Source organism: Coloeus monedula, assembly GCF_965178545.1.
Source record: "Coloeus monedula genome assembly, chromosome: 9".
NCBI classification, from domain to species: Eukaryota; Metazoa; Chordata; class Aves; order Passeriformes; family Corvidae; genus Coloeus; species Coloeus monedula.
In genome coordinates, this window is record NC_138789.1 from 12928924 (window position 1) to 12941325 (window position 12402).

General features: G+C 41.4%; 1 protein-coding gene across 1 annotated transcript; it reads left to right on the plus strand.

Moving 5' to 3' along the window:
* Positions 1 to 3132: 3132 nt before the first annotated feature.
* On the plus strand, positions 3133 to 4203 carry GPR88 (G protein-coupled receptor 88; the record flags this gene model as incomplete). The annotated part of the gene is made up of 1 exon (XM_082287021.1): positions 3133 to 4203. The coding sequence occupies one exon, from the start codon at positions 3133 to 3135 to the stop codon at positions 4201 to 4203; it is 1071 nt and encodes a 356-aa protein (XP_082143147.1).
* Positions 4204 to 12402: the final 8199 nt, after the last annotated feature.

The window sequence follows — 12402 nt, forward strand, 5'->3', positions numbered from 1 at the left end:
ATAAGCCAGCCTCGTTTCTTGGTTTTTTCTTAGATCTTTTGATTCTTTGATCTCTAACTGAAGGTAACTCTTCAAAATCACCACCTTTCTTCAAAACCATGTAATATACTTAAAAGTAGGATGACATTGCAAAAGGCCATTAGCATGATAGATACCATTTTTAACAATTTCTCTAAACATTCTCATATTTGCTTTATATAATGCCAGGTATTTAATCAACATGTTGATATTATGATGATGGAGTTATATTTCAAAATACAGTAATTTCAAAGCTGTGATTGAAGTGAGGAATCCTTCCTGGGTGAGGCCCCTTTTTACAGGTATAATACACCTTGACTTTTTTGCATGTGCTACAGGTTTCTTAGTCCCACCACCAGCAGGTTCTCTGCGCATAAGAATCGAAACAATTTAGCTTTCTTTAGCTTTTTGTCCTTCCTTCCTTCAATTAAAAACTAGTCACAAATGGTTCTAACATTTGTTTAATTCTGTTGCTGATTTTCTGCAATTTTTTTGCATTGCATGATTTATTTATCTGTTATTTATTAGTGCTTAATATTCCTGTCAGCCTCTCTTGCAATAGAAGATGTGGACAGTGTGTAACTGTTACACAGCCATTCTAAAGGAATAGGATAGCTGGGAGTAGAGCAGATGCTTTTCAAGTTACCCAAATTCTGGTGACAGTCTGATCTAAAAGGTCAGCAAAAGGCTTCTGTCACTGCATTCAGATGAATAATGGATGGTGATTTGGATGGGTAGAGTAAATAATATACAGCAAGAACAGCTAATTAAAATGTTTCTAGTATATAGGAATCAACCTCTCCCTTGGCCTTTTTCTAGACTTTTATTGATTTATTAGATGAAATACATACCAGCTAATGTACAGTATTTTTTTTAGTTCATGAATAAGTCAGTATTCTACAACAATCAACTTCTTAACAGCAACAAAAAATGCTGGGACATTGAAGGGTCAGGGAGGTCTTTTAGAACCTTGTAGCTTTTAAGAAATAGCCTGAAATTTATTTCATATCCTGTGTTCACTTGTCCTTGAACTTTACCATTTCTGTTCCTTCTTATAGGAACATATCTGATTCTGGGAGAACAAGCTGTAGCACACAAGATCTCTAAAACTGTGAATGGATGGATCAAATAAATCTAAAGGTCTCTACTGGGCATATTATTCTGTGGCTAACATCTTATGAAACAGTTAATCATCTCTTCTAAAGTATGCTTTATGAAGCTTTTTGGTTAGGGAGATATTTCTTGTTACAAATTCAGAGACTATTTTTCAATTAGAGTACTGCAGAAAGAGGAGGATTTTAGTTTCTATAATAACTGTTCTTTACTGACAGCTAAACAATGAAAGGCCTCAAAAGGTTTGACACTTGATTAGATCTACACTGTAAAGTGCAGCAGGCAAAAAATATGGTAATTAAGGACCTGATCAAGTAAATCACTGAGGTATGTCTTTACCCTTAAGCACATGAGCCATCTAATTAATTAAAAATGAATATAGATATTCCTGTTTGTAACAAATTCACCTTTGGATCAATATTTCTGTCAATTGCTAACGTGAGCCTTTCTGTAAAATAGGAGATGTGCTATATTGCAGCATCCATTAACCCACACAAACCAACTTTTTTGACTTGAAAAAAATGTATGTTGCAACTACGGCTACCTCCTAATGTATTATTTTGGTATTGCCATTTGTTAGCATCAAGGGTTTTAACAGTATCTAAAAATGCTTTACAAAGGTCTTTGGTACAGATAATATTATGAGCTGTGATCTCCTGCTTTTGTAGCCTGTATCTAACCTACCTGTAAAAGCAGCTTTTTTCCTTAAACTCATCACAAAATTAACCAGCATTCCATATCTGAAAAGCTTTTCAAAATAAATGTAAATTCTTTTACTGAGTTTCTTATTAGTCTTGTCCAGGTAAGGACAGTTAACATTTTGTCCCTGTTTGAGTAAAGCAGGGTAGAGTTCCTGGGTGAATCCCATGACTAATTATTCTCCATCTGGGAATGGATTGTTAATGCCTACCCTTCAACCAGTTTTTAGTCCACCTCAGGAGCTGTCATTCATCTCTGCAGGAACTGATTTTGGAGCGAGACCATTTTAAATACTACACCAATTCTGTGTTACCTGTGTCCTCACCAACACCAGTGTTCACCTCTGGCAGGTCGGCAATGCAGGATTTCCTGTGAGTTGAGACAGGCTGAGAGGTTTATGAAGAGATGTAAAATGTTCAGATCAAGAACCAGCTTCCTCAAATAAGTACTGTCTTACAAGGATTGGTCTATTTATTGTGTTTGAAAATTTTCATTCAGAAAGGATATTGTTATTATAGACCAGTTCTAACTAGGATTGCAGAAGCATACTGAGCTTTCTCTTAACAAAAATAAGATCAGAAAAAAAACCTGTTAAAAAGTGAGTATCCAGCAGAGGGATTTCTACGGTATATAGATTGTATTTCAGACAGAAGTGACTGACACTGGTTTAAAACCTTTCTTCAACTGAAAGTTGTGTAAGTGGGTTAGACCCAGAACACTGGTAAGGCAGGGAGAAAAGAGTCAGACTGTGTAGTTGGAGTATTTCTGGAGCGTGATAGGCTTTGGCTTTTTCTTTTTTTTTTTTTTTTTTTTTTTTTTCTTGATTTAACAAGTTGAAAATCTGCTGAATAATTCATGAAGAGTGGAAGGGCTGAATCTTCCTGGAATGATATACAGTGTACGTACTGTGGCACAGGAGAAACTGCAAAGCTTTGTATCAGTTGCTGCCGTTTCTGCTGCGGATTGCAAGGTGCTGCTGCTTTTGCTGTTTTCACAGCTACAGAAACCTCAGTCGTGCTCTGGTCTGCCAACAGCCATTTGCCTCCCTATGGACCCACCTTCACCAGCTACAATCTGTAGAATCTCTTGCTGCATACCTGCCTTGGACACTGCTGTTCTTTGGATCGTTACTTGCAAACAGCATTTTCTGGACCTTGCAGCTTGTATGACTGAAACCTGCCTTAGAGTTCCTCAGCAGCACAGCCTCCCGTGTGCTTGGTGAGGACTCCTGCAGCAGAACTTCTGACCCAGACAAGGATGGGATTTACAGGGCAAAGTCAAAACTGAGCTGCATTCAGCGAGATGCCCAACGCCTCTTCCTGGAGTGCTAGCTCGCCTCTGCTGCTGCTCTGGGAGGACTCCTCCGGGACCCGCATCTTTCTGTCGCTGCTCTACGCAGTCTTAGCTATCTCAGGGACTTTATCCAATGTGATGGTCATCTATTTAGTCTTTTCCTTCAAGAAGCTGCAGACAACCAGCAATGCCTTCATCGTGAACGGCTGTGCGGCAGACCTGAGCGTGTGCGCCCTGTGGATGCCCCAGGAGGCCGTGCTGGGGCTGCTGCCCCCCAATTCCTCCTCCCTTCGCTCGGCGGAGTACCGGCTGCTCCGAGGGGGGCTCCTGGGCCTCGGCCTCACAGTCTCCCTGGCCTCGCACCTGCTGGTGGCTTTCAACAGGTACGTGCTCATCACCAAGCTGCCCAGCGTGTACCAGGCCCTCTACCAGCGGAGGCACACGGGCTGCATGATCGGGCTCTCCTGGGCCCTCGCCCTACTCCCGGTCCCGCTGCTGCCCGGGCTCTGGACCCTGGGCTCTGCCCAGTCGGACGGCAGCTCTCGCTACACCGCCCTGCTCCTCGCCCTGGCCGTGCTGGGCCAGACTGCGCTGCTGCTCCACTGCTACCTCGGCATCGTGCGGCGGGTGCGGGGCAGCGCCAAGCGGGTCAGCGTCCTCAACTTCCACCTGCTGCACCAGCTGCCCTTCCCCGCCGCGCCACCGCCGCCTCGCCGCGCCCAGCGCCGCCTCAGCAGCGTCTCCGTCCTGCTGCTCTGCTGCGTGTTCCTGCTGGGCACCCAGCCCCTGGTCTGGGTGAGCCTCCTGGGCTTCTTCCTGCGCCCGGCGCCGCCAGCGCTGCAGGCCGCCAGCTGGCTGCTGCTCTGCTCGCTCTCGGCCCTCAACCCGCTGCTCTACACGTGGCGCAGCGAGGAGTTCCGCCGCGCGGCCCGCTCCGTCCTGCCCCGCGGCGAGGGCCCGGCCGCCGCTCCGCGCCCCGCCGCCGCCGCCGCGGGCCCCGCCGCCGCCCCGCCCTGCCCGCAGCTGCCGCGGCGCCGGGGCACGGGGAGCAGCGCCAGCGCCGCGGCCGCGCCGCTCTGAGGGGCCGGGGCAGCGCCAAGGACCGCGGCGGCCGCGCGCGCGGGAACGGGCGCGGCCCCTGAGGCCGCTTCGCTATCTCCGCCGGCGGCCACCGCCCGCCGGGCAGCCGAGCGGCCTCGGCCCCCGCCCCGGTAGCGCTTCTTCCTCTGCACAGTGTCCTGTTGCTCCTTTCTGACCCCATGCACTTCTTGCCCGCTCCCTCTTCCACCGCACAGCTGGGCAGCGCCGGGTGCTTTCCCAAGGCACCGGGACGGACACTGGGGTGGGATCTCCCGCCCGCGCCCTCAGCCCTGCTCCCTGCACGGCTGCTGTCCGCCCCCGGGAGCCGGCCAGGACTCCAGCCAAAGCGGTGGATTTAGGAATCTGGGATAACCGGTAAATATGGCAACGCACGTAACTGTTGTTATGCTCTAAAGATTTCAGTATGAGACAGGCACATAGACAGCTCTTTTTGAGACGTACTGCAAGTTTGTTTTTATAAAATCGATGTAATTCTTTCAGCATTTAAAGTAGTTCTTTGAAGTGAGCTCCCTGAACACAAGGTTCATTTGTGAAGAACTGGCAGGTGTCTCATTACACACACACTCACACACAGACACCGGGAGCTGCTTCCTTTCCCCCAGCATACCTGATCTCTGTGCTCCATACAAGACCCTCCTTCAGCTTTCTCTGACAAACTTCAGGATGATGCTGTCTGTGGAAACTGTTAAAAACAAAAACATATGCAACTTTGTGGTGATCTGGTTTGGATATTTTGTTTTGAAAGCTCTTTAAGGCCTGTTTTAACAAAGGCCTCTGCCCATGGGTACTCAATAAAATACAATGCAATATGAAGACTGGTATTGTCCATCTAACCTTGTCACCTGTTCAGTTACCAGTTTGTTGTGCTTCTCTTAAATGTATTATTGCAGAAGTATGATTTCACAGCCTCTGCCAGATACAAAATAACAGATTCTGTGCGGCATTTGGAAAGGAGACAGCTCCTCGCACCAAAACTGCGGTGGTGAGTGCTGAAGGCCTATTCCTCTCAGGAATGGTCTTTAAATCCTTGTATTTCCTTCTCTTTTGCTTGACTTCCTCCTTCCTCTTTGCCAACACGGTTGCTCTTGTTCTCATGGTGATGATGCTTAGTGCTGTGTTTGCCTTTTGACACAAACGACTGGAAGAAGGTAGTTGTTTTCTGAATCCATGGGCATCTGCAAGCAGTATCACCTAAATTGTGCTGTCTTGAGAAGAATGGACTCATGGGAACATAGGAAACTTTGTCACAACAAGAGTTTGTTGCACTGGGTGACACAAACTTAGCAGCTCTCAGGAAGATATTTTAATGATGGGATAAGAACAAGGAAAAGACTTGTATGATGGGTAATAACATAAAAGGCCCTTTGGCCGTATTTTATGATGCCCTACACACTTTGCTCGCTTTACTTGATGGGGTTTGAGTTTCCACAGAAAATGCTTTAAGAGAAAGGGAATAATTTAATTTTTTCCCATGACTGGGACCTGTTAGGTATTTGTGATACAGTGATGTGTCTAAAAGCCCCATGCCAATACTGTTTCCCTCCATAAAAAAAATCTCCATCATCACGGAAGAGATACTTATTAAGGTCAGGATTTGAAAAACACAAGGAACGAAGGCCTCAAAAGGATTTTTAATTGACATCCTGAAAATGTATGAACATCTTGAAAACAGCTTTAGCCACTTGCAAGGACCTGTGGAAAAGTAAGAGAAGTTTTGTAGAGCCTGAGGCTTACAGAAAACTTGTTCCTTCATCTTGGAGACAGATCAGAATGATAGGGAGGGCCAGTAAGGAAATATTGAACATAGAAGATATGCAAGATTTATTTTATTAACACTGTGCACATATCTTGGAGAGTGAAGGAGCCACTATATCCTTGTTTTAATATCTCATCCTAATCGCAGTGGCTGTGCTTTAGCTTTCTTTGTGTAGCAAATGGAGAAGAAAAACTGTTTCAACCTCACCTATCCCAATACTGGAGAATATTCTGGTTCACTTCCAAAATAAAGCTCAACCAAGGGCCACCTGAGGGTAAGACCCTGTTCAACTATAAAATAATCCTTAGGCTGGAACCCACAGAAGAATGTATATTGCCACCTCCCACCATGGCTAGAAGAACTCAAGACACTTGGTAAAGTTCAATACTGGGCCCATAAGCAAAAAAAAAACCCCAAACTCTAAAATAAAGACTTAGACAACTCCTCTCCCCTGTTTTTGGCTATGGAACACGTTAGTCTGGAATTAAAGCAATAACAGGTTTCAGAATTCAATGTCCAAACCATCAGATAACTGGAACTTCTGGGCTTCTTCCCTTGTAAAATAGCATGCAAGTTAAATCTGAAATGCCTGTATTTTATATAGACTACATTTTAAATGCAAACATGTATAAAAATGCTATGATGTACAAAACTCCAGACAGCTATCCTTATGCTATGCATCAATTCCAGAAAACAACTGGAAATCCCTTGGAAAGTTTGATGTAATTACATCTGACTGTAAATCTTTGACTGTTTCAATATACTCAGGTGACCTAAATAGCATTACGCAGAAAAAAAATTAATTTAAAGTAATTAAGAAAGAGTATTTGTCTCAAGATCAGTTTCTCTGAGAAATTACTGCTCTGAAAAGTCCTGTATGCCTTGTTCTACAGCCATAATCGTTGTATTTCCACATTGTAAATACTCCATGGTAAATTGCAATGGAAGCTTGGCTTGGCTTAAGTTCTTCTGACTCTGTGGTACTGCTTCTTGGTTAAGAAAATGGATCTCATTCTCAGTTTTTGTCATTCTATGCTTTACTTTTACAGATGATTTATACGTGTCCTCTGCTAGTTTAATGGTGACTTTTTTTCGATGTGAACTTCTGTCATGCTCAAACAACTAATTTACAGACACAAGGGATATGTTGCCAATTGTCCTTTAAAATGTCTCAACCAAACAGTATTTCAAGAGTTGTAAGTGAAGATGATGGAAAATCCTGTCAGCAATTCTAATGAGGTTTTGTTGAACTGAGTTGCTCCTTTTCTCTGGTGTTGTGCCAAGCAAGTTGTCTGAGCATGGCCTAAAGCTGCCCTTCCTAGACTGGCTTGCACTGACATGTATTAGCTAGCTTCATGTGCACTAGATGGAAGGTGTGAGCTCATTAAAACGTTGAATTTATGTTGCAGTAGTGATACAGTAGTGCAGATCAGCCGCATTGCTCATGTGCAATAGTTGCCTATTCCTTTGCTATTTTCTCAGGGCTTCTGGAAACAGGAGCATGTAGGAGATAGTAATAGGCTGGATGAATTGTGGCCAGTTGCACTGATGTGCTTGGAAAGTGCCATTTGGTGTATTATGGCCCAAATAAATCTGCCACTCAGTTTGTGGATTGCCCATGCAGAAATATATGGGAATCTGCTTTTTGAAAGTAAAATTGTGATGCCTCAAAATAACACCGTAAGGCATGGGTTATTTGTGAAAATTGCTTGTAGAGGGTGTTCCTGAAGTTATAGTTTGGATTCAATCTTTTGAAGTTACCCTTGATTTACAATAGTTATAAAAGGCCGTTATAAAGAGCGGCTTTGCAGAATTAGGTAGCTACAACAGTAGGAGTCTCCACCAAAACTGGGCAATCATTGCCCTCAATAAAGGTCTGTAAAAAAGTACAGGCAGCAAAGTGAAGCTGGGAAATCATGACAAGGGGAGATGAAGATGGCAGGACAGGGGCACTAATAGTTTGATCCTGAGAGAGAACACAGAGAAAAATCTGGAAGCCAGAAGAGGCCTGGGATTATGATAAAATTACCCACCTCAGATTCTTTGATTCTTTTTATGTGAGGAAATAGAATTCTATGCTTTTCTTAATAAATAAAAACATGCAATTGTATTCTCAATTTCTTCCTTTAACAAAGCATTCCATACACCAGCAAATTTTCTTTAAACTCTGAAATCAAAAAAGACTAAAGGTGTGAGTTGCGTCAGCATTCTTGTGGAGACTGCATTCAGCAGCAGTACTGGACTGACAAGCAGAGATAATATCTTAGCTAACCTCCAGATTCAGTCAGCCATAAGCACACTGTGAACCTTTTTTTTCTAACTACCAAGTTGATGCTATTTTTAAAAAAACCCACATACAGATTATTTTCAAATGAAGACATTTAAGTGTAGCATTTCATTAAAGAAAAAAGTGACAACATATACTTTAGCTTTCTATTTCATCTTAAATCACATAACTAGATTATTGCAATATTCTTTAAATTCAGAAGTCCCTTTCTCAAATGGCAGCGAAAATAGCTTTTCTCGTGACTGTTTAACTTCTAAGAAAGCTACTTTTTTTTTGCTCTTTTATGTCAATCCTTCCCATGCACTGTCATCATTTTACCAGGGTAATAGTCTATTTTCTTTCCTTCTCTTTCCCTTTCTTCAGTATCTTCTGTAATTTTCTTCACTAAGGGAAAAGTTCTTGATTCTGCTGATCAGGGCACAACTGCTTGAGCAGTGTAAGTTTTGGGAGACAATTGTAAACTAAGACTAAAGAAATGATGGACAAATCCCACATACATAAATTCCTATTTAAAGAATGAGTAAGTATTGAAGTCGGGCTTTTCCTGTGTAGGGCAGTGGAGAAATTCTGTGTCTATATTTACAGATACTTGCATTTGAGTAAGGCTGTGTAAAAAAAAAGGTAATATGAAAAAAAAATCCAAAAATAGTTTGAAGGCTGGAGAAAAAAACCTTTGTGGTTGAAGAGTTCAATATTAGTAACTTAGCAAAAGTGACATCATTACAGAATATGCACCTTTATGCAGGTATTCAATCTGTTACCATACATGGTGATCTAACAATCTCTTCTGGTGTGGAAAACGTTACTTTACAGGAAAATAGCTCTGCTTTAAGAGTGTGGGCCACCTTGTCTGTTTATTGTCAAGGAGTTCAATATGATAAGGGTGCCTTTGGAGCCTGCCCTACAGAAAGTCTGGGTGGATATTAATGAAACTAAAGAGCTGGAAACAATCCCGAGAAAAAACCAATTGTGGCTGCCTTCTTGCCTGTAGCTTTGGGTTTCTGAAGAGGCATAATAACCACTCCAGGAAGGTTAACTGTTTGGTGTTTAGGGAAAACTAGGTTGTCTAACCTGCAACCCCAAACATCAAACTTGTTAGGAGTTTAAAGCCAAGCTTTTGAGAGTTGTTCAGAAGGAAAGCAAACTGCCAGTTGGAAGGGGAGTTCAAGCCAATCAAGGGAGCTGTGTAGCACCACAGACTTCACCAGGCTGAACTTACCCTCTTGTAAGACAATGGATTGAAATAACGAATAATAAAAATGTGCCTCTGCCAAAATTTTTCATCATTCTTTAAATGACTTTTTTTTCTGTACTTCTGTGAGATCCACCCCTGCTTCCAAAGTTTTTCTGCTGCTGTAGAATTGACAGCTGATGAAAACCATAATTAGTATTAATTACTAAAGAAACGCAAAGGAAGGAAGAATAAGTCTCATCCTTATTGGACGGAATCAGCTCTGGTGGTTCAACAACCTAGGCACACAGAACAGGAACAGAGCAGCTGTTATTGAAAAGCTCCCCTTAAGACCAAAGATTCCTTGTGTTCAGGCTGTCTTCACCTGCTGTGTGAGAGTCTCAAGGCAGAATTAAAAGCACAGCTATGCTTCAGGTGAGAGCTGCATCCCCCCGATCTGTTCTAAAGTTGATGATGTGATGGAGGTGTAATGTCAGTTGCAAAGCAACTAAGTGAGCATTAGCAACAGAAGAAAACTCTGAAAGGGAGAGCTTGAGAGACAAAAATGATGAATTGAAAAATAGTCGGTTTTGTAAAACATTTTGCAAACTTTGCTTCATGCTTGTTCCATATCCTCTGTTTTCTTCTGACCCCTTTGTCTGCCTTGCCTCTGTGTACCATAGTGCTGAGATAGCCAGTTTCTCAGCCTAGAACCTCTGACCCTGACTTTGATGTCATTTCATTAAACACTGTTTCTATGATTCTCTATAAACTTTGCATCTTCCATTCTAAGGTTCAGTGAAATGGCTGTAGCAGTGTTGTCGCTGTGGAGACAGGAGCACCAAGGTTTGAACAGTTAGTAACCAGGAATGTTGTGAAGATATGTGAGTAGTACTTCTTCATATCTATGTTTGAGTATTACTCCTTTGTGTTCTGTTGCATTTCACCCATGGCCATCTACACATACTGGAATAGCTTCATTGCAGGAGTGTCCTTTTCCATAAAAATATCTCTTTCAATTAATCCTTTTTTATAAAGGTAGTGATAAAATCTTGCAGGATTTGAAATGTTCAGCCATATTAGCTCCTTCAGTGAACATAATTGTCCCTCTTTCATTCAACCGAGCATCTCCCCTTGCTCTAGATTAGTTTTTCTCAGTTTATGGCATTATTTCTCTCAGACAGATTAAATGAAAGAGTTGGTAGGTTGCAATATGGAAAGAAAAAAAGCCAGTCTCACTACTGCTTCTATTTGATTTCAAGCAAAGACATTTTTTATACCTTTCACTGTGGCTACTAGTTTTTTTTTCATATGCTAATTAAATCAAGGCAGTAGAACTATATTGTATTAAAAATAGAGATAAATAGGAGCACAAAAATTATGCATTGTATATAAAGAGTAAATATAAGCTCTCTGATTTCACAGCAAATATCTTGCTTGGCTCTTTGTTGTTTATTGTTAGCTGTTATGTACATATGAACAGGATTAGAAAAGTCATGCAAATTTAACAAATGATGCCTCTGAGCTGAATTAAAGGCATGAATTAATTTTCTTTTATCTCATGCATCATTAAATATTGCTGTCTACTGATTATCTATATAATACCTGTCACCTGATAGCAACCACGGTCGTTATGGTAATGTCAAGATTATAATTATAGTCCCTTCTGCAATGTAGTCATACTATGCTAAAAAAATCCTTGAAATGATAGTGTCCCATGCTTGATATCAGCCCAAATACAAATACATTTAGAGATTGTTGAGGGGAAGATATTTTGTTACTAAGTTATTAACATTCAAGAAGAATTATGTACTGACATGTACATACATGTGTATGTAATTATGTAATATGTAGCCTTTTGAACTATGGCTTTATTTCATTTGAGATAGACAAAACTTGTCAGAACTTCATGTCCCTTGACAAGCATCCCTTTGGCTGAGTTTGGGAATTTAAGAATATTTCAAAAATGAAGTTACTGCTCAGAGAAATCATGTGAAAACTTGTTTGGCAGCATATGCCAGAGTGGTAGATGAGCCCATACCCTTTTGCAGTAGAGCACATGATGCACTGGGTGTTCTGGCTGCTCCTTCCAAGGTCTCTGTCATGGCAGAAGCTGGTGACCCCCAAAATCCAGAAGCTGATCTGGAGATCAGGACTCCTGGGAGACACATGTTTACAAGACTACAAGTTGTGGGTGGCAGAGAGAGTGTGGCTTTCCGGAGGATAAAATAGGTCTGATTTCTGTAGAATGTATGGCAGAACTCTGAGAAAAAAATTTAAGTCATTATCTGGTAGCTTCTTCAGATTTTATTAATACAGTTGGCCTATTTTCTTTTAGATTCCAGAGACAATTTTCATTTAATTATAAAGAAAAAATATTGTCTGATAAGTGTACAAATGTATAAAACAGTCTCTTCTCAAATGTAAAAATGTTCTAGGAAAAGCATATTGAGGAATCTGTGTGAATTCAACTTGTGGAGCAAATAATTCAGAATAAAAACCCACTACACATAAAACTAAGAGCATTCTAACCATTATCTCATCTAGTAACATCTAACACTATAAATATTATGTTAACTTAATGAATAAAATAGCTGATTATATGTTATTCTTATCTATAATTTGAAAGTAATTGTGATCAACTTAACCAGGGTAGAATGGCCCATACAAGTTTATATCTGTAAATGAGATACCAATAGAAATACTGAAGTGTTCTTTTGTTTCTTATTCTCATCATTTACACAGTACTATATTGAAATACTGTTTTCTATTAATTGATTTTGGGAACAAAGTTGGTGACTTGTTTCATGTGTGTTTGGTAACATTTTGACATCAGTATTTGGTTTCAAGCAGAATTGTACAAAGTTGTTTATGTGCCAGCCATTCTTAGGCTGGCACAGGTACCTGTTAAATAAATACTTTTATTCAGATAATCTATGGACAAGCTCTTGCCAAGAGTGTCCA